A 23,239-nucleotide genomic window follows, 5' to 3' on the forward strand; every position below is an offset into this window, starting at 1 on the left:
GAATGGAGAGGTCTGTAAACTTTAACTGTGAGAGACAGAATCTAAAAATAAAAAGCAGAAAATCACATTGTATGATTTTTACATCACTAAATTGCATCTTATTGCATGAAATACTTATTTGATTATCTACCAACCAGCAAGAATTCTGGTTCTCACAGATCTGTTAGTTTTTCTTTAAGAAGCCCTCCTACTCTGCAATCATTACCTGTATTAATTGCACCTGTTAGAACTCTTTACCTGTAGAAAAGACACTTGTCAACACACTCAATCACACTGCAACCTCTCCACCATGGCCAAGACCAAAGAGCTGTCTAAGGACACCAGGGACAAGGCAAGCTACTTGGTGAGAAGGCAACAACTGTTGGCGCAATTATTAGAAAATGTAAAAAATACAAGATGACTGTCAATCTTTCTCGGACTGGGGCTACATGCAATATCTCGCCTATTGGGTTATGGGTGATTTTGACAAAGGTCAGAAATCTGCCGAGAACTACTTGGGAGTACCTGGTCAATGACCTGAAGAAAGCTGGGACCGCCTTCTCAAACATTACCATTAGTAACACACTACGCTGTCATACCAGCACATGTCCAGGCCCGTTTGAAGTTCACCAATGACCATCTGGATGATCCAGAGATGGCATGTGAGAAGGTCATATGGTTAGATGAGACCAAAACAGAACTTTTTGGTATCAACTCCACTCGCCATGTTGGGAGGAAGAAGGACGAGTACAACCCCCAAAACACCGTCCCAACCGTAAAGCATGGTGGGGGAAACCTCATAGTTCGGGGGTACTTTTCTGCAAAGGGTTCAGGACAACTGCACCTTATTGAAGGGAGAATGGATGGGGTCGTGTATCTCAAGATTTTGGCCAACAACCTCCTTCCCTCTTTAAGCGCATTGAAGATGGGTCTTCCAGCATGACAATGACCTGAAACACACAGCCAGGGCAACTAAGGAGTAGCTCTGTAAGAAGCATTTCCAGGTCCTGGAGTGGCCTAGCCAGTCTCCAGATCTGAATCCAATAGAAAATCTTTGGAGGGAGCTGAAAATCAATGATGCCCAGCGACACCCCTGAAACCTGAAAGATCTGGAGAAGATCTGTATAAAAGAGTGGGCCAAAATCCCTGCTGCAGTGTGTGCAAACTTGGTCAAGAACTACAGGAAACATCTGACCTCTGTAATTACAAACAAAGGTTTCTGCACCAAATATTTAGTCCTGTTTTTCTACTGTATCAAATACTTATTTCATGCAATAAAATGCAAATTAATTATGTAAAAATCATACAATGTGTTTTTTCTGTTTTTCTTTTTAAATTCTGTCTCACAGTTGAAGTGTACCTATGGTAAAAACTACAGACTGTTCTTTTGTAGGTGAGAAAACTTGAAAGTCTGCAGTGTATCAAATACTTATTTTCCCCACAGTATGCGAATCACAAGTCTGCAGACACAGAGTGACTGCAGACTCGTACATCAAGGCTGGACAACCTCCTTTTAAGGATACGGCATGTCTGATATTTTTGGCTTCTGTTCTTTTTTCTTCTCCCAGAGATAAGCCACCAGATATGTCTGATGGTGGATCTCTCATGCAGAATAAAGGAGCGCTTGGCTGAATGAGCACTCCTCTACACTGTGTGCAGAATTATTAGGCAAGTTGTATTTTAGAGGATTATTTTTATTATTGATCAACAACTATGTTCTCAATCAACCCAAAAGACTCATAAATATCCAAGCTTAATATTTTTGGAAGTTGAAGTGGAATTTTTTGAGATTTGGCTATCTTAGGAGGATATCTGTTTGTGCAGGTAACTATTACTGTGCAGAATTAGGCAACTTAATAAAAACCAAATATAATCCCATCTCACTTGTTTATATTCACCAGGTAAACCAATATCCGTGCACAAAATTTAGAAATAAACATTTATGACATGCAAAAAACAAAAAGAATTAGTGATCTGTATAGCCACCTTTCTTTGACACTCAACAGCCTTCCATCCATAGATTCTGTCAGTTGCTTGATCTGTTTTCGATCAACATTGCGTGCAGCAGCCACCACAGCCTCCCAGACACTGTTCTGAGAGGTGTACTGTTTTCCCTCCATGTAGATCTCACATTTTATGATGGACCACAGGTTCTCTATGGGGTTCAGATCAGGTGAACAAGGGGGCCATGTCATTATTTTTTCTTCTTTTAGACCTTTACCGGCCAGCCACGCTGTGGAGTAGTTGGATGCATGTGATGGAGCATTGTCCTGCATGAAAATGTTTTTCTTGAACGATACCGACTTCTTCCTGTACCACTGCTTGAAGAAGTTGTCTTCCAGAAACTGGCAGTAGGTCTGGGAGTTGAGCTTCACTCCATCCTCAACCCGAAAAGGTCCCACAAGTTCATCTTTGATACCAGCCCATACCAGTACCCCACCTCCACCTTGCTGGCGTCTGAGTCGGAGTGGAGCTCTCTGCCCTTTACAGATCCAGCCTCTGGCCCATCCATCTGGCCCATTAAGAGTCCCTCTCATTTCATCAGTCCATAAAACCTTTGAAAAATCAGTCTTAAGATATTTCTTCGCCCATTCTTGACGTTTTATCTTATGTTTCTTGTTCAAAGGTGGTCGTTTTTCAGCCTTCCTTACCTTGGCCATGTCCCTGAGTATCGCACACCTTGTGCTTTTTGATACTCCAGTAACGTTGCAGCTCTGAAATATGGCAAAACTGGTGGCGAATGGCATCTTGGCAGCTTCACGCTTGATTTTCCTCAATTCATGGGCAGTTATTTTGCGCTTCTTGCGACCCTGTTGGCTATTTGCCATGAAATGCTTGATTGTTCGGTGATCACGCTTCAAAAGTTTGGAAATTTCAAGACTGCTGCATCCCTCTGCAAGACATCTCACAATTTTGGACTTTTCAGAGCCCGTCAAATCTCTCTTCTGACCCATTTTGCCAAAGGAAAGGAAGTTGCCTAATAATTAAGCACACCTTATATAGGGTGTTGATGTCATTAGTCAACACCCCTCCTCATTACAGAGATGCACATCACCAGATTTACTTAATTGCCTATGCAGCTTGGAGTAGGACAACATGTATAAAAAGTATCTTGTGATCAAAATATTCATTTGCCTAATAATTCTGCACACAGTGTATAAGCATTGTTTGGCCAACTGCGTTCTCATTTGTATGGCAGACTCAGCAAATTTAATGTCACAGTTTATATACTTTACATGACGTCTGCATTTGAGACTTTTGATTGACTGCAGACTTCACATGGAGATGTGGGCTGTCATGTCTGCAGCCATTTTAAACAGAAGACCAGCTTTTTTTGTTATATTAGAGAGCTGTTTTAAAGGGACCATGTTATCAGAGATTTCCCTATGTAGCTAATCCCATGATGATTAATACCTGTGTGCATTAACTTTTTTTTTTTTTTTTTAACTGGTCTTTGTGGAAATCAGAATATTTTTAAAGTATACCTGTCAGCAGGATTGTGCTCAGTAAACTACATACACGGTCAGGTGGGCGATATTACACTGATTAACATGATACCTTGGTTGATGAAATCCGTCGTGTGGTTCTTGTGTTATCTGATCTCCAAACTGAAAGTAAATGATATGCTCGTGCTTCGGGGCGGCTTGTGGTGGCGCTATCTGGTGCTCTGCTTCTATATTCATCTGTATGCTCTTATGACAGCTTAGTGCTTGTTCACTGACCTGCCTCCTATTTTACCTAGCCCCGCACTACTAGATGCATTATGTAAAATAGGAGGCAGGTAAGTGAAGGCAGTGAGCTGTCATAAGAGCATATAGATGAATAAGTAAGCAGAGCACCAGATAATGATAGAGCCGCCCCGAAGCACGAGCACATCTGGTTCTCTACTTACATATTCATCTGTATGCTCTTATGACAGCTCACTGCCTTCACTTACCTGCCTCCTATTTTACCTAGCCCCGCACTACTAGATGCATTATATAAAATAGGAGGCAGGTAAGTGAAGGCACAGTGAGCTGTCCTGAGAGCATACAGATTAATATAGAAGCAGAGCACCAGATAGAGCCGCCTCGAAGCATGAGCATATCATTATCTCAGGAATGAAAATAAAGATTAAAAAAAGAACCACAGGATGGATTTCATCATCCAAGGTATCATTTTAATTAGTGTAACGACGCCCACCTGACTATGTATGTGGTTTACTGCGCACAATCCTTCTGACAGGTGCGCTTTAATACTAATTCTGACGGTTTTTTCTTACCTAAATCAAGTAAGAAAAATAAATTTTTCTGACCAGTGATTTGTATTTGGTCAGTGGGCCAGTTTTTAAAACCTGTATTTCATCAGTTATTTTCTCATATGCAAAAAATTTTTTGTACAAAGCTTCTCCGGCCCGTTACAATGTTAAAAGCGCACACAGATTACACACTGATGGCATCATTGTGCTGTCTGAGATTTTTATGGACCCATAAACTGTGTAGGAGTTAATTTTGATCCATGATTTTAATAATTGGAGAGGTCTTAATGTTTTTTTTCTTTTTTTGTTTTCATAGACAAACAATCTGCGGAAAAAAAACAACACGTGAACAGCCACATAAACGCTTAAGCATTATAGTCTGTGAAATAGAACATAAGCAGCATAGTGGCTCAGTGGTTAGCACTGCAGCCTTGCAGCGCTGTGGTCCTGGGTTCAAATCCCACCAAGGACAACATCTGCAAGGAGTTTGTATGTTCTCCCCTTGTTTGTGTGGGTTTCCTCCAGGTTCTCTGGTTTCTCCCACACTCCAAAGACCTACTGACATGTCATGCGTATGCGTAACTCATTCCGTATGTAATGCGAGTGCTATGCAAGTGTGCGATCCTTTTCTCGACTATCATCTGAATCATGTGTATGCAATCTGTTAACATCATCTTTTACATACTAGAATACTCTATGTAAACTTAAAGCTAGTTGGAAAAAATAATAAAACAATAAAAGATATTAGATAATTGATATATGAAGAGAGCTATCCTGCAGATATATAATTTCACAAACCCTCTACATATTAAAAACTTGCACCCTTTAAAGTGCTTTTCATGTTGAGTTTATTTCTTGGATTGTGGCTTGCTTAACCTAATAAATAAATTTGCCAAGGCAAAGCAGACAGCTGAGAGCTGATGGTCCATGGTTATTGGGCCCTTCCCAGCCTAAAAATACCAGCCAGCTGCCACCCAAAAGTGGTGCATCACATTAGATTCGCAAATTCTGGTGCTTTGCCTTCCCGATTTTATGCTGGTGCGTTGGCAATCGGGGTAATGGGGCTTGGCGTTGTCAGCTGTGATTTGTCAAAAATCCACCGCTGGCATCAAGCCCTGGTATTAGTAATGGAGAGGTGGCAATCAGACAGCCCCATTACTAAGCCAGTAATTTAAAAAAAAAACAAAAAAAAAAACACACAGCAAATATGTTCACCAATTTATTAGAAAAAAAGGTCCCATCCAGGTCCGACGTAGTCCAGCGCTTTCCATGGCTTTCCCCGAATCCCTCGTATAAAGGCAATGGAGACTTGTTCTAGCCATGTTGTAACAGAAAAGGGCCTTCTTCAAAGTGTTCCCTCAAAGTTGACAGCATATAATTGTCCAACATTTCTCAATATGCTGCCTATGCCAAGCCTTGAAAACTATCCCATATCATTAATAATATGTTAAATATTTAAACCTTGCCTACATATTCGGCAGAGCTTTACAGTTCAGAGGGAACATGTGCAGACCGTATCAGACATTACAGCGTAACACATCATGATTCGTCTACTTTATTAGACACTTGGCATTGTGCTTGGTGATCTAAGGCTTGAATGCAGCTGCTCGGCCTTGGGAATTCATGCCATGCAGCTCCTGGTGCACAGTATTTGTGCCGATGTTACTACTAAGGGAAGTTTGGAGCTCTGCAGTTATTAACTCAGCAGAGCTTTGGTGACATTTATGCACTATGCGCTTAAGCATTCTGTGACCCCGCTCTATAACTTTGTTGTCTGCCACTCTGCCTGAGGTGCTGTGGTTCCTAAATGCTTCCACTTCTCAATAACACCACTCCGTTGATTGTGGAATATTTAGTAGAAGAAATTTTGTCAACTGACTTGTTACAGTAGAGGCATCCTAGAACAGTACTGCCTAGTGCATATAAATAGTTTGAGGGTTGAAATTCAGCTGACATGTATGTAAAGGCACTTTTAAAGGGGTTATATGGTCTCAAAGCTAGACATCTGTAGTCCTTGCGCGCTGTGAAGATGCTACGGTCATGTGACTGTAAGTTTGTGATTTGCATACTTCTGGCCACATTCCAACTAGACTGTTTCTGGTCTCGCTCAATACACTTTCTCTAAGCGAAGCTACGCCCATTTAGTCGTAATGTGGCCGGCAGTGTGTATATCACATATTTGTGGTCACATCACTGCCGCTGCCGACACTGAGGAATGAATCCTCCAAGTGCAGTACGTGCGATGTGTGGATTCACTAGTCTGCAGTCACATAGTGACTGCAGACCTGTAGCTTTAGACTGGACAACCCCTTTAGTGCTGAGTAAATCTCTATGTTTGAGTTATAAAATCCTGATAGGTTCTCTTTAAATCATTGCTGTGGGCTGTACACAACTGTGTGAGTGGAAGGTGCTGCCGATTATCAATGCTGAAATGGGACAATAGAGTACCATTAAATTGCATACAGTTGCCTGGCAATTTTTATGAGCAGAAATCTATTTATATTAGTCAGTGTCAGTCAGGGCCAGGGCCCCAGTTACAGTCACAGGGCGGCGTGGGTTCAGTCACTGCTTTGAGAATACAGAGTGGCGGCTGTAACCACGCTCCTGGAATTGGGGCCGGCTGTCAGTCAGGGCCGGGGGAGCGGTTACAGTCACAGGGCGGCGCCAGCGTGGGTTCAGTCACTGCTTTGAGAATACAGAGTGGCGGCTGTAACCACGCTCCTGGAATTGGGGCCGGCTGTCAGTCAGGGCCGGGGGAGCGGTTACAGTCACAGGGCGGCGCCAGCGTGGGTTCAGTCACTGCTTTGAGAATACAGAGTGGCGGCTGTAACCACACCCCTGGAATTAGGGCCGGCTGTCAGTCAGGGCCGGGGGAGCGGTTACAGCCACCATTCTGTATTCTCAGAGCAGTGACTGAACCTGCGCTGACTCCGCCCCCTGAATATAACAGGAACGCTGCTGGGGAGAATAAAGTTCATTTCTTTCCCACAGCATTATAATGCTATTAACCTGCAGATTAACCCCATTTCTGCAGGTTAATAGTGTTTTTTTTTTCCAGTGACATGTTCCCGTTAAGTCTATGTAAACGTGATGGAGACCTTCCATCCTTGTGATATCACTTCCAAGCAGAATGCTCATGTCTGCTTTCATTTGCTGTTTTTCTGTTCTTCATTGTTTTACTGCAACCCCTATTATCTCCATTTTCCGTCAGTGGTATTTTTAAGGAATTCCTACAGCTGTGTGATTACCAGCTTCATTGCGCATGCACGGGGAACATAGGGCATGCGCAATGAAGCTGGTAATCACAGCCTCACTGTGCAGGCGGCCGGACATGTACAAATGTGCATGCGCCCCACAACAATAGTGCTTGCTGCCAGCACTAACTGAATGCGGGGCTTCCCGTGACTGTATATGACAAGCACACCCCTATGACTGAATACGAGCAGGTAAGACAAAGTGTATATATATAAGGTTATAAAATCATTATACTACCACCAATTTTAATGTAAAAATCTTGTTAGTGATGCACATTGCATCACTAATAATGCTATGGGGGCAGTGTAGATAGTAGCTAGGACGTGACCGGTTCCTTTTAAAACTTTACACACTCTCCAGAATGGCTTTCTAGTGATAAAGCAGTTAAGTTGCTGCTGAAAACCTCAATCTTATGTTGATGGCGAAGTTAAATGGGGGAAAAAAAAATCTCTTTGGCCCTGTGTGCACAGTGTTTCACTCTGCAAAGGGGTTCCATTTGAATCCAATGAAACTAGGATTCCTACAGAAACGTTACCGAGCCAGTTCAAAAGGACTCTGATTGTGCTAGCGTTTTTTTTTTCCTGTCTGAAAGGCTGCACGCGGTCATAAAGGGTCACAGACTCTCTTCATAAATGTGATGTGATTGGCCTTACCAGTATATAGAGCACCCGACTCTCAAGAGTTGACGTTGAACTTCTGGACTTTCCTATTTTGCCCAGTGCCTTCCTCTAGTTACCACCTTTGACTAAGCAAGCGCTGTCTGCAGCATTACTGCTAGAGTGGCCAATCATTAACATTAAAAGGGTTGTACACTACTGGATAACCTCTTCTTAAGAGCTACAGCAATAAAAAGATGTCCTTCTAGTACTTCCCAGAGAGGCACTGCTGTGTCTCCTGACAGTAATCTGACATGATTTCACACAGCCACTGTAGCCAAGCAGTTCTTTTAAGAGGAAGAAAAGCCAACCCAGATGACTGTTTTGTCTCCTGTGTCCCTGTGATTACCATGACTTGCTATTAAGTCACTTTTTTGGTGTGTAGGCATTTTAGTGATGTTTAAACCCAAGGCATCTTGTCTTCTATATACACTTCTAAAATGCTGATCGTGGTACGATGCCAGTTTTGAAATGAGTGTTTGTTCATTTGTCTATCGGGCATGTCAGCTTCTGCCTAACAATCAGTGTATAGTATCCAATCCAGTATTTCTTGTATTACCGTGTTGTACATCTACTTGTTTAGTATTCTCAAGTGTATTTTATTGCAACACACAGAGGGAATCATTATTTATATTATTATAAGAACACCACTTTATAAAGGAAGAATTTGTGCTGAATTTATGTAAATCGGGTTCACTATGTAATATATTTAGTTTAACTCTCAGCATGCCAGATACACCACTTTTTTTCCTACATTAGAAAATCAGTGTTGCTTGATACATTAGGCCTCTGAAGCCATTGTCTTGTCGTAGAGGAGTAGCCCCTGGAGTGTAAGGTTTACTCACATGTTAGTTACGTTTGAAGGATTATTCAGAATTTAGCTACTTTTGGAGGGTTATTCATAATTTTTATATGACCTGGAAGCGAGTCATTGTGGCAGGATGTCTATGACTCTCTTCCTGATGATTATGGAAAATGTGCTTTCTAAGATTCTAATGTCAGTCATGTGGTAGCATGAAAGTACGGTAATTTGCCATTTTTTCCAGTGGCTTATTACATCCATTAATGATGTTCCAGTTCTCTAATCAATCGCTATAGAACATTCTGCTTTCTATTGAAAAAAAAAGTTCAGCTCTAAAACATATATTACTTTCACCTGAAAAATAAAATGGCCTCTTATATAAAAAAGTCTCCAGATGTCCACCTCTGGATTGTCCTCAGACCCTGCTGTTTGAGTAGGGGACCTTCTTAGTCACTGCAGAATTGGCCTTCCTTCTTTAGGAAGACTAGAGCTTTCACAAAGTCTCCACACTTTGACTTAACATCCTGTTTTAAATGTAAGTTTTTTTTGTTTTTTTTCTATTGCATTTTGTGGTCAAAAAGAGAGTACATTACAGGAGAATGAAATGTTTAACAGTGGTTTACTTGTCTCTCATGCGGAGAGCAGGTATTTCTCTTGATGAACATTACCTGATTGATCAGAAACCCTGAAGCTTTCAATATTCCATATACAGTGATCCATGACTTTACTACAATACTGCTACTGCATTGTGTATTTGTGTTGCTTCTGTGTTTTCTTACTTATTTTTTAGGCATTTTCTATTCCAATAATTTATTGGGGGCTGTTGCAGTGTGCAGACTACTCTGGAATTTTGTTTTGTACAATCGCATAAAATGTTTTGTTACACTGGTAACATTTTCCCATTCCTACGTTAAAGATGTTGTCCACTACTTTAGCATTGATGACCTATCCTTGGGATTGGTCATCAATGTATGATCGGCCGGGGTCCGACACTCTGCACCCCCTGTGATCAGCTGTTATCTGTGTTGGCCGCCGGCCGGAAGTGCTCAGTCTTCTGGTAGTGGTGGCAGCAGGGTACTAAGGTTAGGTCTTCAATGCTAAAGTAGTGGACAACCTCTTTAATCAGAAAACGAAACACTATTTTTTGGACTGCTAGATGGCACCTAAAATGAGTTGTTTTTTTTCACCCTTGGAGGAATTTTCTATAGTGTAATCTACAGTGGTAGTATTTCTCCATATGTTTTCTATTACGGTGTATTATACATAGAAGTACCCCTATTTGAAATTAATATTGTGACATTTAAATTAATAGCCTAAGGTGTGCAGGTTTTTGTGGAATAAAATATATTTTAAATGTAATTAGAGTTCTGCAGCCTAAGGTCCATTTACACTGCACAATTTGTGAATGAGCATTCCTAAAAACAGTAGTTCACAATAATCATACAGGCTGCCGATTTTGGTTTGCATTGTTGTCAGCAGCCCATCGTCCTGTGTAAGTAGGACCTACACTGCCAAGAACAAAGGCAGCATTATTACAGATCATTATACCTGCCTGTATGAACCATCACCGATCAGCAAACAAGCAGCTGATTGACAGTCGTTTAATGTCGGCAGGTATAAATGGACCCTTACAAATAAACTTCTTATTAGTCCACTATTTGCCACTGTGTTTGCTATCTGTGAATGAAAGTTAGGGTAGGTTGATGTCTGTCTCCACGGAAGATTCTGCCACAGATGCAGTAGGAGAGTGCAGCATGGTGCACTGTTTGGTCGGGTAAAATGCTGAACACCATGATAGAAGAAGCCTTTATAGTAAATGAGTTGTCTGGACTCACTGGTTTCCTGCATATGATGGATCCCGCTCTCCTCTTTATTCCTATGTTCTGCTGTTAGTAGAAACTGAACTAGGGGTCACAGGTGTACATCAGGCCGTACAGAGACTGCAGAGATTTTCTTGCTCTCTGCTGAGGGGTAAATTCAGCAATAACAAATTAATATATTTAGGCATAAGAATATAAAAACGGAAGGTAAGCTGTAATAGACCTGAGTAATTACAGTGCTGCATGCATTCCTAATGTTCCATTGAATTTGATGAAATCTGCAATTAAAACTCCACTATAGATGTGAACAGAACCTTAGCGAACGAGCCGAACATAGACCCAACCAATGTAAGCATGCTGCGTATGGGCAGAGTGCTCATTTATCGGCTGGATTATATTGTTTATGCCTGCATAAAACTAATTTTTTGTCTGCAGCACATCGCCCTGTATAAGATGGGTGATGTGCTGCTCATAACATGGATGTTGTATGGGGAAAGAATGATTGATTGTATTAATGATCATTGGCGACCCATGTATGTGGCCAGTAAATAGGCGTCGATAGGCTAGATTGTAAATCGGTCATGGTAAATGGGTATTCACACTGTGTAACAAAACAAAGTGAGATTCTCCAGCATGAAATTACAGACATGCTTGTCCTGTTCATAGCTACCTGTTGTAATTTCCAGCACCTCTACAAACACTTCTGAAGCCTTTTCTCTATTGCCTTGCAGATGCTGAATCCCGCTGTTTGATACTCGGCATGCAGAAGCAAGGACTGGCACAGAATGAGTTTAAAAAATGACGCCGGTGATGACAAGGCGTCGTACAATCTGTACATTTATTCCAAACTTTCTCATGAAGACTCCAACTGTTGCGCTGTTTCGGCCACAAAGGAATCATCTGCTTCTGACGTCATCAAAAACGCGGTTGCATCTCTTTGTCTGGAAGCTTCTAAAACCTATGTCCTGACTGAAGTGAAAGAGTGTGGAGGAGAAGAGTGGGTTCTTGATGCCAATGACTCTCCAGTGCAGAGGGTGCGTCTGTGGCCTCGAAAAGCCCATGGTAGGCATTCACAGGCAGAAGGGTACTATTTCCTGCTCCAAGAGAAGAATCAGGATGGGACCATTAAATATGCCCATCTCCCTCATGTCTCTGAAGAGGAAGCGGCTAGAAGGCTTGTGGAAAGGGGGTTTCTTCCCCGCCCCCAGGAGGATTACAATGATTTATGTAACTTGCCCAATTTAACAGAGTCGACCATTTTAGGAAACTTGAAAGTTCGCTTTCTAAAACAAAAAATCTACACATATGCAGGAAGTATTTTGATAGCTATTAATCCTTTCAAATTTCTACCTATCTATAACCCCAAGTATGTCAAAATGTATGACAACCACCAGCTGGGTAAATTGGAGCCCCACATTTTTGCTATTGCGGATGTGTCTTATCATACAATGTTGAAGAAGAGAGTTAATCAATGCATAGTGATCTCTGGAGAGAGCGGCTCTGGAAAAACCCAAAGTACCAATTTCCTGATACACTGTCTGACTGCTCTGAGTCAGAAGGGCTATGCCAGTGGAGTGGAGAGAACCATATTGGGGGCTGGACCTGTGCTTGAGGTACTGTACCACATCTATGGCAAAATATATTGCACGTAATTTATCGGTGTTGAAATCCTGATTTTACAAAAAAAATCTCTTTTAAGATAGTTGACTTTGGCGTCTGTGATTAAAATATTGGTCCGCCATTGTATATTTTGTAATTGTCTATGGTGCATAATATGAGCAGGAGTAGAGTTGCACGATTTCTAATTATTTTTAAGAAATAAATTAATACATTACTCCAAAAAATGGCCATCGTTTCTATGCAGGACCGATTCTAGCTTCTCTGCTCCCTGAGTTGATAAATGAAATGAGACAAATAATCAAAATGTGCATTTGCTGCAAATATAGGGGAATCGTGACAGTGTGCATATTGCACACTTTGATTCTTCAATAATCTGCAACCTGTGATGTTCCAGTGGCTTACTGTGTTAATATGCCTGTCTTGTAAACAGGAGGTCATGATCTCGAATCCACAGAATAATCTGCGATAGCGTTGACTGCTTAAATGTGTTTGTCTGGAAAACCCCTTTTAAAATACCACTCCGTTACAGCAGTATATATAAAAATAAGTTTGCATATGGTGCTCATAGATGTAAATTACCCAAGAAGAATCATGCAGCATCCAGCGTGGGCATAGGCAGGTGCACTGGCCTGCACACTGTGTCGCTCCTGATACCCTCACTGTTCTTGGGTAATTTATATACGGCGTGTGCTGTATACAAACTCCATATGAAGCCTAATGCAATAACAGATCACTCCTGATAGAGGTACCATAAATCCCAGCACTATAACAGTATGCTAGTGGTTTATCGTACAAAAATGTTAAAGCAACATTTATGTCCCCTAAAGCCAGATCTGTATAATGAGCGGGTAATAAAATCATGCAACATAATTTAGGCATCAGTGCAGCATATGTAGGAGGATGGTCATGGGTCAGAGTAGCCTAGATTCATTCAGCACTTTCATATTAGTTCACACTGCAGTCACTAAATTGTGTCTGCCCAATGTAATAGGTTAGAAAATAAGCGCTGATGGCAGTGAAAATTAAAACTCGTGTAATAATGGGAGGCAGCGCTATGAGAACTAACCAGCAGTGATTTATGGGCTGTGAGCCCGGAGCTCGTTGCTCACTGATCGGTGCTGTGTGTGGATGGGAGAACTGATCCTGCACCAACCACAAAGCATGGAGCTTCAGGATCACCGTCAGTAAATCACTGCTAGTTAGTTCTCATAGTGCCGCTTCCTGTCATTGCAACTTTGTCATTTACACTGCTGTGACCTGCTGTCTTGTATTCCCACCACAGCTTAAGGCTTAATATTGGGAGGAAAGGATGAAAGTTGGGGATGAGGAACACAACTTCCACAGCTCCTGTCCAGTGTCAGGGTCACGCAGGGTCAGCAGCTTTCCAGAATTGTGGGTTCTTAGGCTAAGTGCACACTGTGTATGTGCACCTAGCCATGCGGTATATGTTTTTATTACAGTGGGTCCCAATGGAAGACAGATGCTTTGGCATCCATCCTGACTGTGCTCAAGACGTATCCGCCCCTACACTGTTGCAAACAGTCTAGACCTAGGCTTACTGGCAATGTTGGTGACCCTACTAAAGTTCTCCTTCCTCCACAACACACCCAGAGAATCTGTAGGCTACCACCTGAGACAGGTGCCTCTCTCTCCTTATGGCAGATGCTGCCAAACTGCTTTATATATGTGGGACATAACTTTCCCAATTTCTTTTTTGATCTTTGTATACTTAATTGGATCTCCAAACTAATTAGATTTCCCTGCTTTCCAACTTCCCACTTGAGCTTATACTGGTTTTGTCTATGTTACTCAGGGCAAAAACTTTGAATTTCCAGTTGAGCACAAGATATATGTCACAGCCCATAAACGTATTGCAAAAATGGCAAGAAATCTAAAGTGAAATGACCATGCATCCTCCCGCAGAATGCCTTTTTATAGAGGGTAGTTTGCCCAAGTGTCGGTCAAATTCCTTAACATCTGTATGTTTCAAGGGCACACCCACGGGAATGTAAAGAGTTGTTTTTTTTTTTTGTGTTTTTTTCTTTTTAAAGTGCCCTTGTGGAAAAGTTTATATAGGGGAAAACTTCTAGGATGCCTGAATGAACGTATTCATTTTTCATGAAATGTATGGCATGTAAATGAAGTAAAAGATTTTTCACACACATTGCTGCCACATGGTGTGGAAATTGATATGGACTGTGACATTTGTTGCAATGAGTGAGAAGACCTTTTGCGCATAGCGATGCCACAGTGCATTTAGTGAGTCTGGGTTAATTTATTGAAAGTAGCCTGTCAATCGATAGTCAGCATGAATCAGAACCTGGTGGCACGAATCAGAACCTGGCAGCACGAATGCATCTATATTTTCCTCTGTAACAGTCCAGCTTTTCAGAGAACACCGTTTGGAGAGCTGGCCAGGGACCATAAGGAGATGCATAATACGGGCTTCTTCTGCGCACCCCGCTCCAGGTGATTGGCAGGTCTCTTCCTACGTACATGAGAAAACCTGTCAATCAATTAGAAGTGCAGGGAGAAGGCAACTGGGGGGTGGCCCTGGACTAGTCATGTTTCAGTGAAAAACCTGCTTGGATGCAACTGTGGTTTGAGCAACACAAATGGAATGACGGGTTCCCTTTACAGAAATGCAGTGACATGTCCATTTTCTAGTTCTACAGTCGGTCCACCCCACCCACAACGGAAGATCATTACATAGAGAAGCGTGGTAAGTAATACGGAGTGAGAATGCTCTCACTCTAAGGGCTCGCTCACAATGGTGTATAGCATCCGATGATTCATGTGATAGAATCGGATGCTATATGCACATGACCCTTGGCTCAACTCTGCTGTGAGCGTGATTGAAGTGTTCTTTAACTGTGATCCGATTCTCTCATTTGAAAACCTGATCTCAGGTACGGAGAAGTAGAGAGAACTTAATTTCTCCATTGTCGGCGTATATGGGACCGCACTTGGATGACATCTGAGTGCAGTCCGGTGTTTTGCACGCACCCATAGACTTGTATGGCTGCGTGCCGTCCGATATATGCTGCCAATCGCAGCTTGCAGCGATTGTTTGTTCTCCCACCCCCTCCCCCTTCCTCATGCTAACTTGGCATGAGAAAATAAATGCTAGCCGGCACTGGTCGATAGTATAACATTGGAGCAAGTGCTATCCGATGAAACATCAGATGACACTCGTCCGAGTTATACGCTGGTGTGAGTGAAGCCTTAATATAATCAGGTATTTTCTCCAAGCCAAGTGACAAGCATTTAGACTCCTATTGAAAAGAAAAAATGATCGTTTTATTTGCAATTTTTCCTTTAAAAGACTGCTGTAATTTGAGTACTACCTTTATTATCCTCACAAAAAGCCTGCCCTTGAGAAGCTTTGGTAATGGTCAGCCTACATTGTCTGCTATACTCCTTCCTAAGGCTATGTGCCCACTATGCAGCAATGAAGCAGAAAATTTCTGCAGCATTTCTGCATCTCCCTGGCAGAAAAAAATGCATGCAGATTGTGCATGCGTTTTTCCTGCAGAATACATGCGGATTCACATGCGGGTTCACATGCGTTTCCGCATGCAGATTGACAAGCATTTTCCAGGCGATAGCATCACTTGGAAAGTGCTTGACAACTAGGTCACACTGTATAAATCCATGCAAACAGCATGGATTTATACAGTGTGAACCGTAAAAATTAAAACAAATAAAGCTATACTTACCTCCGAGGCCCCGGCGTGGCTGCAGCGCTGCTTCCTGGCTGGTTCCCGGCTGCCGGCATATCGCGAGACAGAGCGGTGAAGGGCCTGCGGTCACATGACTGTGACGTCACCGCAGGTCCTTCAGTGCTGCTGGCATTCAGAGAGAAGACGCCGGACAGGTGAGTATAAACTTTGTTATTTTATTCTTTTTTTACAGGTACAATGGTACCCAGGTCTGGATGAGAGTCTCCTCTCCTCTACACCCGGGTACCATCCGCACATAGAGACGCATAGAAGCCGCTTGTAAAAATGTACAGTCGCGGTTTCTGTGCGTCTCAATGCAAGTCAATGGCGGGAGTTCCGCTGCACTACCGCAAAATTAAATGACATGCTGCGGATTTTTGTACGCAGCATAAACGCTGCGGAAAAATCCGCAGCATGTGCATAGAACATGCGGAATCCCCTTGGGGACCATGGGGTGCGGATTACCTAGCGTTTCACAAGCGTTTCCGCTGCGGAAAATCCGCAGCATAAACGCTTGAAAAACGCTACGTGGGCACACAGCCTTAATTCTTTTCCATTAGCCTATAGGTTCTGGGGGAGATTAGTTAGGTCAATAAGCATAGATAATGGCTAAGGTCATTTACTTGAGAGCTTCACCATTTTGCCTCTAGCTCTGTTCTTAGTCATCGTGCACAAGGCTCACAACTTCTCTAGGTAATGTGATTCTTAAATGGAATGTACCAGACTGTTAAGAATGGACAGAGGATAAATGCTATATTTAATCTTTATAGTATACAGTGTTAGTGATTTTCCACTACTTTAAAAAAAAAAAAGTCCTTAACCCCTTCACTCCTGGGTGATTTTTTTTATTTCCCATATTTTTGGGGGGTTTTTGACTTCTCTTCTTCAAAGAGCCATAACTTTTTTTTTTTTTTTTTTTTTTGTCAGTGTACATAACTGTATGAGGACTTTTTTTTATTTTGCGGGACAAGTTGTACTTTTCATTGACCCCATTCATTCTATCATGTGATGCACTGGAATGCTGGAAATAAATTCCAAGTGCGTTTAAATTAAAAAGAAGAAAATGCAATTCTACAATTGTTTTTCATTTACTATGTTCACTATATGGTAAAACTGACCTGTAGAGATGAAGGCCGTTTCACAGTTTGGGAGGCGAGAGCGATATAGAGAGAAGACTTCCACGGGTCCGCTCATCCCTACTCACCTGGCAATATGATTCTCCAGGTCAATACGAGTACTCGCATACCAAAAATGTATAGTGTTTGTTTTTTTGTTTTTTTTTAAGTGGTGAAAAAAAATTCGGAAATTTTTTTTTTTTTTTTTTTTAAAAACCGTAACATTTTTAAATTTTCGAGATCTGTGGCTGTGAGGGCTTGTTTTTTTGCACTCTGAGGTGAAGTTTTTACTTATACCAGATTGGGGTAGATAGGATGTAATGGTTGGCGTTTTGATTATTTTTTGGTTACGCGGTTTACAGATCGGATTTATTTACTTTATATTTGATCGATCGGAGTTTTACGAATGTATATCAAATTTGTTGTTGTTTGGTTTGTTTGTTTTGTAATGGAGCAAAAAAGGTGATTTGAACTTTTGTGGGGATTATTTTATTCATAGTTTAAAAACTTTTTTTATTTTTAACTGTATTTAATAGACCCTTAGGGGTCTTGAAGGTGTGTTCCTCTGATCACTTGTGCTATACGTAGCAGTGCATCATGACAACCCATCGGCGCCCCGCAATCATGTCACCAATGTGCCGATGGGAGTGTAGAACAAAGCGCCCCTCTTTCCTCAGATTGACAGCAACATTTAACAGGTTAACAGCCATGGAGGAACTGCTCTCCACCCGTGTGGAAAGATTCGTGTTCTGCATGCGAACCTGCATCAATGTATCAATGTTGGGGTCGTGACTTTTGATGTACATGTACGTCAAAAGTCGTGAAGGGTAAAAAAAACAAAAAACTGGGTGGTGCGAAATAAATAACGACTATACTCGGCCACTTGTCCCCCACCACTCCTCCATATTGTCTCTCTCTCCAGTGGGGTGGTGGGGGGCTGCCACTGATTATCTGCAGAGGTCACATTACTCTTTTTGTACTCTTAAAATAATGTATACCTATTATTTATATGTATTCTACAAGTTGTGTGGTTGGAATGAGATGACCTCATTTGTGACTTTCATCTGTCCCTCCATTTTGTTTAACTAGGGTCCAAATATATTTTCAGACTTTTCTTTACCCCTGTAATCCTATTATCTGTCCACTGCCCTGCCCTGTCTGATTTACTAGATTTCCAATGACCATACCAATCTGCAGCATCTGCTATTAGTCCTGGAAAAATGTGAATACATTAGCAATTGGGTGTTAAAAGGGTGGTCTGGTGCTGCTGCTTTCCACATTGGGAGGTGAGGTACTCTGAGGACATTGTCTGCACATATCTGCGGGACGCCACAGGTGCACAATACCTGCCGATTCATTTAATCAGAATAGGAAACGTGCCTGATGCCCATCATTCGAGCACACAACCCTGCCGGTACCTACAGACCTGATATCATCATCGACACTTACCTCCCCATGTGGAAGTGAGCAGTGCCAGAAAAACCCTTCTGCATTTTTACTGTCAGCCTGTGTAGGGACAAACCCTGTAACAAGCATATCAGGGAGCTGACAAGTGCCATGTGAATAATAAATTAATGAGGTTTGTACATTTGACGCTGATCCTAGCAGGGTGTCACCTTTGCCGCATGATTGTAGAACTGTGGGGAAGGAGTTTAATATATTGACACATCGCTGGGATCAGCGTATCGGTCAACACTTTATCTTAAGCCCCCCGTCTCACATAGCGAGATCGCTGCTGTGTCACGATTTTGGTGACGCAACAGCGACCTCACCAGCGATGTCGCTGTGTGTGACACTTTGCAGCGATCAGGCCCCTGCTGTGAGGTCGCTGATCGCTGCAGAATGTCCTGGACCTTTTTTGGTTGTTGCCCTCCCGCTGGTCAGCACACATCGCTGTGTGACCAGCGGGAGCAGCGATCAGGCTGGTAACCATGATAAACAGCGGGTTACTAGGGGCACGCGCACCTAGTAACCCATTGTTTATCATGGTTATGAGCCTGCTAAAGTGAGCGGTAACCTCCCGCTCACCGTAGCAGAGTGGTAACCATGATAAACAACGGGTTACTAGGTGCGCGTGTGCTCCTAGTAACCCGATGTTTACCATGGTTACCAGCCTGCTCCTGCTTCAGCAGGCTGGTAACCAGGAGCAGGACATCGTGGAAAGATTCTTTCCACAATGTCGCTGCTCCCCTGATCGTTGGTGAGCCTGCCTGTTTGACAGCTCACCAGCGACGATCCCTGACAGGTCGTATCGTTGTCAGGATCATTGCAGCGTCGCTAAGTGTGACGGGGCCTTTACTCTCGGAGAAAACTGCATACAGTCTCTCCAGAGCTTCCCTTTAGGTCATTGGAGTTTGACAATACTGTCACTTTTAATATGTTTTATTGTATAGCGTTGGCTTAAAAACATACTTCCGTAAATTAAAATGCTTCCTTGTGAAGCATCCACAAATGTTGTTCCTTTTTTCTGCATGGCCTTCATTTTTTAACTCTGCACGCTTCCACTATACAATCCAAAATATTCTGCCCTGTACAATGAGTAATTTCCAGGCAGTAGATACTGGCGGACCTGACACTTGCAGGAAATACCGCGTGATACCACATGCTGGACATGAGGCGTAATGCATTCAGTTCTGCAAGTGGAGTGCCTTTGTGTCCATTGTAGCCACATCAACGTGCATTTGGACTTTTTAATCCTCCTTAAAGATTTGCACCACCTATTTTTTTTTTTTAAATTTCAGCTTTGGAGTGGTGCTACTAATTTAAGTTCCCTGAGTATAACATTTATATAGCAAACATTGGAGCGATCGATTCCCAGGTCACAAACTGCTGGAGACTGACCAGAGCGACACTGATAAATGATGAAGACTGTGGCTGTATAAAATAAAAACTACCGCACTCCTGGAGTGGTGGTGGTGCCCAGGTAGGGTTACAAGCCCGTATAGATACAGAAAAACAACCTGGCACTCAGAAGACTCATGGGTTCTTTTAGTGATTTTTAATAGAGTAATGTAGTAAATAACAAACAGACGTTTCCGTCACAATAGACCTTCATCGGTGTACTACAAAAGCAAAAAAATATAATAGTGAGTACCACATAGAAATATGCAATTCATATAACATAGGTTTGACAGAATGAGATCAAAATTCAATTGGTCATGGATAATGTACATACAGAAAATACAACATCGGGAAAAAAAGTAGAGGATCTGGGGAAAGGGGATGGGAAGGAGGACTAGGTTAGGAGGGAAAGGGAAAAATAAAAATAAAAAGTGACATACCGGTTTTATTAAAGGCGTGATGCATTTGGGCCGCTGTCTGTAGAAATTTGTAAACTAAGGGAACGCATATATAATTTTTTTTTTTTAAATAAAGAGGTCTAGAACAATGTAAGATGTGTGATGACACTTAGTGTAATCGGTGGCTATGAGGTAAGAAATACCCCGATAGGTGCTGTGGGATGAGGAACAATGAAGAGCCCATAATGTGTGAGGGCAGAGGATAAAAAACGTACCCGTTGCTTGCGGTAGGTACTTAAAGGTAATGGCCTGGTCGGTGCCGTAAGCTGTATAGAGAATGGAGTAATTAATATAATATCTATGAGATATAGGGGCATTAAGTATAGTAGGAGCCAAAAAAGGAAAACATACCCGTAGAAGAAAATAAATAACCAGAGGCAGTAGCCCGGTAGGAAGTTGTATGCTAAGGGAAAAAAATGGCACATTAAATGAAGCCCCAATAAGTATTAAGGATAAGGGGACCAGGGTAGGAGGCGTACCTGTATTTTAAAGGACGCAGGACGCGGTATCCACCGTTTGTCCAAGAGCATGTGGCAGGATAAGGCACCAGGTGTTATGTTCTGCTACCAGAGCTAAGGAAAGAGAGGAGATCTGTCCCTACGATAGAACTCAGCTTTATCCCTACGATGTAACAGGGGACCTGATCCTGCGATCAGACCTGCTAAAGTCCTAAGCTAGTCTGTACGGAGACCTATAGATGTGGGGAAGGAATCCCTACAAGTACTAAGGACTGGGAGGAAAATGGGACACCTCCTAACAGAAATAGTAGCAGACAGACAGACAAACAAAATATATAGAACACTGAGGTCCGTAGACCAAGCAAACTAACAGAGTTAGATACAGAGCACAGGCTAGCTAAAGAGTAGAAATACAATGAAGTCCAGCAAAGCCAGAAGGGCGGAGCAGGATTAAATAGGCCAACAAGGTCATGTGACCAGCAAAGGAAAAAACCTAAGAGCAAGGTTCTAACACCAGGGGTCTTTAAATAGGGGGTAGGAGGGGTGAAAGGTTGTAATAGGAGCCAATCATTGGTGGTAGTGGTGTGGGAATGCGCTTTATTAGATTCTGGGATAGGACCTGAAAACCGGAAGTAGCGTCAAATGACGCTATTCAGGTCCTGTAAGGAAAAACCGATCACGTGACCGGAAGTGACATGTGTATGCGTTCCACACAGTGTTCTATGCGTTCCACTGAGCAAGGGGAGCGCTGTAATACTTGTAACAGCGCTGTAGAGCAGAGGAGACCCACTAATAGATGTGTGGTTGCGTTCCACGCAGGTACCATGCGTTCCACAGAACGGTGGGAACGCTGTATTACTTGTGACGGCATAGTAGAACAAGGGAAAGCCAGGATGGGAGTCCAAGAAGGATGGGGATCAGGAGGAGGGATGCCATATTAGGATGGGATCTGGAGAAACAGATAATGATAGCATAAGTTATTAAGGCAGAAAACACTGTGTATACCATAAAAACCACAATAAAGTGTAGTCATGTCATCACGACCCCCTAAGCAACAAATAAAAGAGGTTCCAACAAATAATATACCTGTGGTCTTGGTAGTGAATACATGTATATATGCAATCCGTGTTGTGTGGTAAGAATCAGTCGAAGTGGAAGAACTTAATTGGTTACGAGGCACACACACATACACACACATATATATTTATATATATCTATATACACACATACACACCCATTCCGAGATGGCTATAGTCGTTCAGGTAAAGGAGCTGAGATCGTATTCCTTATTTAAGCCCCTTGGGGATAACGATTGTAACCCGTGGATCCAAAAAGCCTCTCTATATTTAAGAAGGCGAATATGGTCGCCTCCCCGTCTGGGAGGGGGTACGTGTTCAATCACTTGAAATTTTAGCTGCGCCACTGAATGGCCAGCTGACGCAAAATGTGATGGAACCGGTAGAAGAAGGATGTAAAATGGTAGTGTCGAGGAAGTTTATGGATTCCTTGCTAGAGGAAATGGTGAACCGTAGGCCCTCCCAGGATGAGTTAAGGGTCTCAAAGAATAGTGATAGGGTTTCTATGGGTCCCGCCCAGATGCAAAAAATGTCGTCAATATAGCGTTTCCACATCCTGGAATAGGTTTGGAAGAGTGGGTTCGTATATACCACCTCTTCTTCAAACGCTGACATGAAGCAGTTTGCATACGGTGGGGCTACATTGGATCCCATGGCGGTGCCCGGTTTCTGTAAGTAGAAGGAATCCTGGAAGAGGAAGAAGTTTCTGGACAGGACCAAATGTAAAAGGTCTAGACAGAGGTGACTAATTTCAGGTGGTGTTTGGGACAACTCCAATAGATTTTTGACGCAAATGATACCCTTTTCATGTGGGATCGAGGTATATAAGTTGTTTACATCTAAAGTGACCAGTAGGGAGTCTGGGTGGACCTGTTTGATTTCTCTAATAATGGTAAGAAAAGCTCCTGTATCTAGAATAAAGGATGCAGTTTGTTTAACCAGAGGGGTCAGAATTTTCTCCAGAAAAATGGCCAAAGGTGAAAGAATAGAATCAGTGGCGGCGACGATGGGACGTCCCGGGGGATTCTCCATGTTCTTGTGTATTTTGGGTAGTATATAAAACACTGGAGTAATTGGGAATTTGTTAGTTAAAAATTCACAGGTTTTGATATCTATCGTCCCGTTTAGGGAATGGTGTTTCAATGTTTCGGAAATGGCCCCCCTGATTGTGAAAGTTGGGTCATGTGAGAGCTTCTGATA

At 42.4% G+C, this 23,239-nt stretch overlaps 1 protein-coding gene across 9 annotated transcripts in view; it reads left to right on the plus strand.

The window, feature by feature from the left end:
• MYO9B (myosin IXB) overlaps positions 1–23,239 on the plus strand; it is a 238,122-nt gene that overhangs the window by 47,503 nt on the left and 167,380 nt on the right. For all 9 annotated transcript variants that reach the window (XM_073657341.1, XM_073657251.1, XM_073657105.1 and 6 more), the window contains exon 2: positions 11,481–12,362. In XM_073657341.1, the coding sequence (XP_073513442.1) occupies positions 11,535–12,362 (828 nt within the window). In that variant the 5' untranslated portion in view covers positions 11,481–11,534. The remainder of the gene's footprint in view (positions 1–11,480; positions 12,363–23,239) is intronic.

This window comes from Phyllobates terribilis, unplaced genomic scaffold (genome assembly GCF_046119375.1).
Source record: "Phyllobates terribilis strain yellow unplaced genomic scaffold, ASM4611937v1 Scaffold_1__5_contigs__length_1240528914, whole genome shotgun sequence".
Taxonomy (NCBI): Eukaryota; Metazoa; Chordata; class Amphibia; order Anura; family Dendrobatidae; genus Phyllobates; species Phyllobates terribilis.